This window comes from Poecilia formosa, unplaced genomic scaffold (genome assembly GCF_000485575.1).
Source record: "Poecilia formosa unplaced genomic scaffold, Poecilia_formosa-5.1.2 Scaffold917, whole genome shotgun sequence".
Classification (NCBI taxonomy): domain Eukaryota; kingdom Metazoa; phylum Chordata; class Actinopteri; order Cyprinodontiformes; family Poeciliidae; genus Poecilia; species Poecilia formosa.
In genome coordinates, this window is record NW_006800856.1 from 45,253 (window position 1) to 50,745 (window position 5,493).

At 34.8% G+C, this 5,493-nt stretch overlaps 1 protein-coding gene across 1 annotated transcript in view; it reads left to right on the top strand.

The window, feature by feature from the left end:
- Positions 1 to 4,154: 4,154 nt before the first annotated feature.
- LOC103132083 (alpha-tectorin-like) overlaps positions 4,155 to 5,493 on the top strand; it is a gene marked incomplete at its 3' end in the record, with an annotated part of 14,339 nt that continues 13,000 nt past the window's right edge. The window contains exons 1-3 of the mRNA XM_007543832.2: positions 4,155 to 4,514; positions 4,639 to 4,703; positions 5,272 to 5,298. Of these exons, the coding sequence (XP_007543894.2) occupies positions 4,658 to 4,703; positions 5,272 to 5,298 (73 nt within the window). The remainder of the gene's footprint in view (positions 4,515 to 4,638; positions 4,704 to 5,271; positions 5,299 to 5,493) is intronic.

Consider the following 5,493-nt stretch of genomic DNA (forward strand, 5'->3'; position numbering starts at 1 on the left):
GACAGCAAAGCTTTTTTTTTTCTACCTCACAGTGGCCAATTTGATACACGCTCTCTCTCTCCCTCTCTCTTTTTTTTTTTTTACAGTTACAACTGTTTAATCTATTCTTTACATGACGTAAGCAGTTTTTCCGAGTCGCCTTTAAACGCAACACGAGCGCTAAGATGCTCCGCCGAACACCTGTAGGACCTGCTGCTGCTGTTCGGAGCTGCGCAGGTGTGTGTTACAATCATGGCAGCAAACTTTTGCACAGTTTCACCCCCCCAAAAAAACTACCAGAGCTGATTAATGCTGTTGGATGCAGGCAAATGATGACTAGCTAATGCTTATATATCACTTTAAGCAAGAATAGGCTACTAGTGTTGTTATTCATGTAGAGAAGTGGTAGTACTAGTTACATTTACTTGAGTACCGTATTTATCGGACTATAAACCGCCACTCTCCCCCCCCACCCACGCTGTGAACCCTGCGGCTTACAACCCGGTGCGGCTTTTCTGTGGATTTTTTCTTCAACCACCAGGGGGCTCTATAGCAGGAAGTGAATCATTGGAAGTCAAAATTGGAAATCAAAGAAGAAAGCGCTAATTTTTTATTTAGAACAAGCAGCAGGCACAACGGAGAAATGTTTTCAAACTCATATGATGCAGCTTTTAAGTTGAGGGTTGTCGATCTGGCTGAACATAGAGCCGCTGCACGTAATTTTTCTTTTTTTTCTTTAAAAATTGGCTTATATTATGGTGTGCTCTATAGTCCGAAAAATAACTTTTTGGGAAAAAAGGTACTTAAAAGAGTTTTCCTGCATTGTACTTTTGTCTTTTACTTGAGTAATATTATTTCTTCTCTTAAACTGATAGATCTTAGATTGATTTTGCATTTAAAGGAGTAGATTTCAGAGATTGAGCTGATGTTCATGCAAATGTGAGCATAATTACTCAACATTTTAAACATCTTACTGCTTACATCTGTATTGTTTATTTTGTTTTATTAAACATGGTTATTTTATTTCAAAGTTTACATGAGGAATTCTGTATGTATTTACATTAAAGTAAAAGCTCATTTAGTCAGATAGTCCTGCTAAGCTCCTCTGGCTTGGTACAAGGAAATGCAGTAACCAGTCAACCCAGTACAACTGCAAACATCACTGGTTTGCAAACAAAAAAATAAATACATAAATATTTTATTTTACTCCAATAAAATAAAAGAACAGCTGAACTGGACTCTGTGTGCTACCATGATGACATGGATTCATATTTTAAAGAAGTGGTGGGTTTGTTTCTTTATCCTTGTTTGCCTTGCATTTCCTCTGCAGGATTCACTGAAGAGACTCACGTCAGCACGCAGTTACCAACAGCTGAGCAGTTACAGGCTGAACTCGCTGCACAGCTTTGAAGTTTTGAGATGTTTTCAACCAAATCAAACAAACAGCAGCAACATGTTTTGCTCTCACGACACTGAAAAACTCAGGTTTGAGTTTCTCCCATGACTGTGGAAAAAACGCAACAGAAAGTAAAACAGTAAAAACAAAATCAACTGTTGTTTTTCTTGACCAAGTAGAATTTTTTTTTTGTTTTAACAGAATGTTGTTTACTTTTTTTATTTGATTTGTCACAAATTTGCATAATGCAAAACAGTTTTTTGATCTGAGCTAAATTTTGCTTTGATACAAATCTCTAAAGCAGCCACCTGGATATGAAGTAAACTTATCTATCATCGCATGTTTTCTTATCTCATATTCCTGTTTTACTTTAAACTAAAACAATTAAAACATCTTATTTCAATCCTTCACAGCGCAGATAGAAATTGCAATAACTGATTCCTTATTCTTTACTAAAAACAGAATAAAAATATTCCACCAGTTCATGTGCTTCACTGACGTTGCCAGATTTTCACGCCAATCCTTAATCTGGCATCACATTTGAGGTGATAATCCTGCTGTCAGATTACAGTTGCATATTTAACTCTGCAGTTTCACTTTTGAAGAAACCAAAACGTTAAATGATTGGGAATCGTTTAACACATCAGGTGTGTTTCTATGAGTCTGCATGTTAATTATAGAACGTTCTAAATCAAAGGATGAAGTTAAAGGGACTGAAGTTTAACATACCACATTCCCCCGACAGCTACAAAAGCACTGATACATTGTTGTAAAAATCCCTTTCAACTTTTGAATCTACAATAACTTTCGAGTGACTTTATTTGTGTGATTTTAGGTTGTTATTTTTGACCCGCGTCGACTTTTGAGTCGAAAATTTTAACCCATTTGGCAAAAAGTTTGGACACCCCTAGGTTAAACTTTAGAAGTGGGATTAAACTGTGAATAACCGAGGAAACGTTCAGCTTGGACCAGTATTCTGTGAACATAAATCCTATCATGTCTAGTCTGACCTGAACATTCAGAGCCACATAAACACAGTTATAAAGTCGGTCTTCTATCACCTGATGAACATTTCCAGGACTAGATGACGAATGCCTCAGCATTAGAGAAACTCATCCATGCATTTATTTATATCTGGTCGCATTGATTACTACAACAGTATCTTCACAGGCTTTCAACCAGAATAAATAAAACACAAACCAACATGTTGATGGGTACATAAAAAAAAAACATCTCTATTTTACAGTAAAATATCAACAAGCATTGGTTGCCAGAATTTTACCATATAAATACAGTAAAATCCGTATTTATGCCATATAAATAAGGACAAAGGATAAATGCGGTAAAATGCCAGTATTTTACTGTAAAGGTTTTTTTTTTACAGTGTATGATTTTGATGTTTGTTCAATGTTTTCCTTAAAACTTTGTGATTTTGTGTTTTTATTTTCTAAAACACCTTGAGCCGCCTTGCTATACAAATAAACCTGATTGATTGGTTGATATCAGGCTCAAACATGTTTTTTGGAAACGGGAACATTTTCAAAACACTTCTGCTTCCACCTCCAATCTAACCTTTGACCTCAGCAGAAGAACCTTAAAGCCCAAAAACATCCCAACATCTGAAGGAACCTGCTGGAAAACAGACACCAACAGCTGACCAGAAACACGCTACCTGGACTGATGTTCACTGAAAACATGACGCCTGGGCATTTCTATTGATTATCCCAAAAACAGGCGGTACTTCACCAGAACCACCTGGATCCGGTTCTCCAGAACCATCTCCACTCTGCGTATCTGATGTCTGGCATTCGCTCCACAGCTGCGTTTTGGAGTAAACATCTGTTTTATTGCTGCAGATTTAAATCACCACCTATAGTTGCAACATTGATATGTCAGTTTTTATTTAAATATTTAAAGAAAACATAAATGAAAATACATTTCATTGACATTAAATGACCAGTTTTAGCCAAGTCATGTTGATTTACTGTTTTGCTTGCAGAGCACAGTCCCTACAGGAAACTTTTCCAGGAAGTAGTCCGGCTTCATGTGTGGAACATATTTCCCATGTTAAAATTGATCAAATTATCCAGACGAAGTACTTCGAACTTTAGGGGAGAAACTTTGTGGAGGGAAGAGTTTAAACATTTAAGAACAATTAAATATTCACTGCATTATGTAACTTTATCTTCCAAGTCAAAGTTTCTCTACAGTGGTTTTTCCTAGACTTTTACCTGAACAGAGTTTAAATCACTGACGCATCCTTCTGGCCATGGGTGGCAGCAGATTAACTTATCCTCAGTAATAAGATACTTTGTTTCAAAACATTTGCTATGAATGAAGTTTAGGAAAGAATAAAAACTGATCTGGATGCAGCAAGTTGGCTTTTCAACACAAATACTTTGTCTTGTATTTTCCTGTGTAAGAAAATTATGTTGGTAATAATTTTTGCCCCGATTACAAATTAAACGTCTCAGGCAGGATTTGTGCCATTTTTAAATTCCAGTTGGGGGCCGCACAGAATCAGTCCAAGGGCCAGAAATGGCCCCCGGGCCGCAGTTTGGACACCCCTGCTTTAAGTGATTACAATAAATATTGGGCAAAATCTTATTTAACCAAACAAAACATGTTGATCTGTTTAGCATGACAGGTTACTTTTTCTGGTCACATGATTAGCCTGTTTAGCTTAGCGTAACTTAACCATCTTTACTTTTAGCACCGTTACATTAACTCTAGTCAACCTACTTGCAAATTGCAAACAACCTTTTTTCTCCTTTATGTAGATATAACTTACATTATGCTACTATGCATGGTATGTTTGCACACCTTAATATGAGCTTAATTTTCAGCTGTAAACTCTAAGATACTTTGTGATAATTTAGTTTCTAATAGCAGAGATCACAGATAAACAGGAATAAAAGACCCAGTAATAAACAGGTTTATATTAATGTTTAACCTGAAAGCCATGATGTAATCATGATGACCATATTGTGCTAAAATATGAGGAAGCAGCTTTGTTTCATTCTTTCTTACTGGAAAAGAAAGAATACTTGGGCTTGTGCCAGCTGTCAGTATATAAAGCATTGTTACAGTGCAGATCTGTCACTCGAGATGTTTTTACACCAGAGAGGCATTTAGACAGGTAAAAGCTTCAAATTGATGTTTTTATTTAAGTCTGAGTGAAAAAAAACAGTTTTGACTGGAAATGTTGATCAACATGTATTCAGATGCTGTAATAATCTTTTATTTTTGTATTTTTAAAACAGGTTTGACAAATTTAGAAAAATGGCAGGTCGATTCATCCTGCCTTTACTGCTGCTGTCAGCTACAGGTAAGTAACTCCTCTGTAAAACTTAAATCAGTTTAATTTACTCAGAGATGTGAAAGATGCTTAGAGTTCTCTAAGCATCAGTGTTACAGTATTTAGATATTATTACTAGTCTACACATTTACTATATTACTAAACCTAATTGATGACTCATGAACATCACTATAAAAATTAAAGCAGTTTAAACATCATCATGTAATCGTAACATGATTTTTGCTGCCGAGAAAAAAGGAGCTAATTTTTATAAAATGGCTTTATCTTTAAAAGTGACATTTATAATGGTGTAAAATATACAGCTGAAGTATTATAGCCTGAACAGCTATAAATATATTATATTCTTTTTTTAAAACAACAAAATGAAAAAAACATACTAAATTCACGAGAAAAAAACTAAATGAAAGTTTGTATTAATAGGTAATAAATTATAGAACAATCATATCCTAATTTTATATTATGCTTTAACTGATAATTAAGTTCACCTGTAATTATATTCCAATCCTGCCACACAAACCCAAAAGCTTTTTATTTATTGACATTTTTAATTTTATGTTAAATGATATTTGTTTTACAGCTTTAGTGACAACGCAAACAACGACAGGTAAGCTGAAAGTTTGTCTATCTGTGCATAAATATATATAATACCACTAGATATTATTACATAATTAGGTTTCCAAACTAAGCAGGGATTTTTATTGCTATTACACAGATTTTTCCTTATCTGAACAGCCGTTAAAAAAACAACAAAAACTCCTAAATACATCAGAGAAAAACAAAAAGAGAGTTTGTATTAATA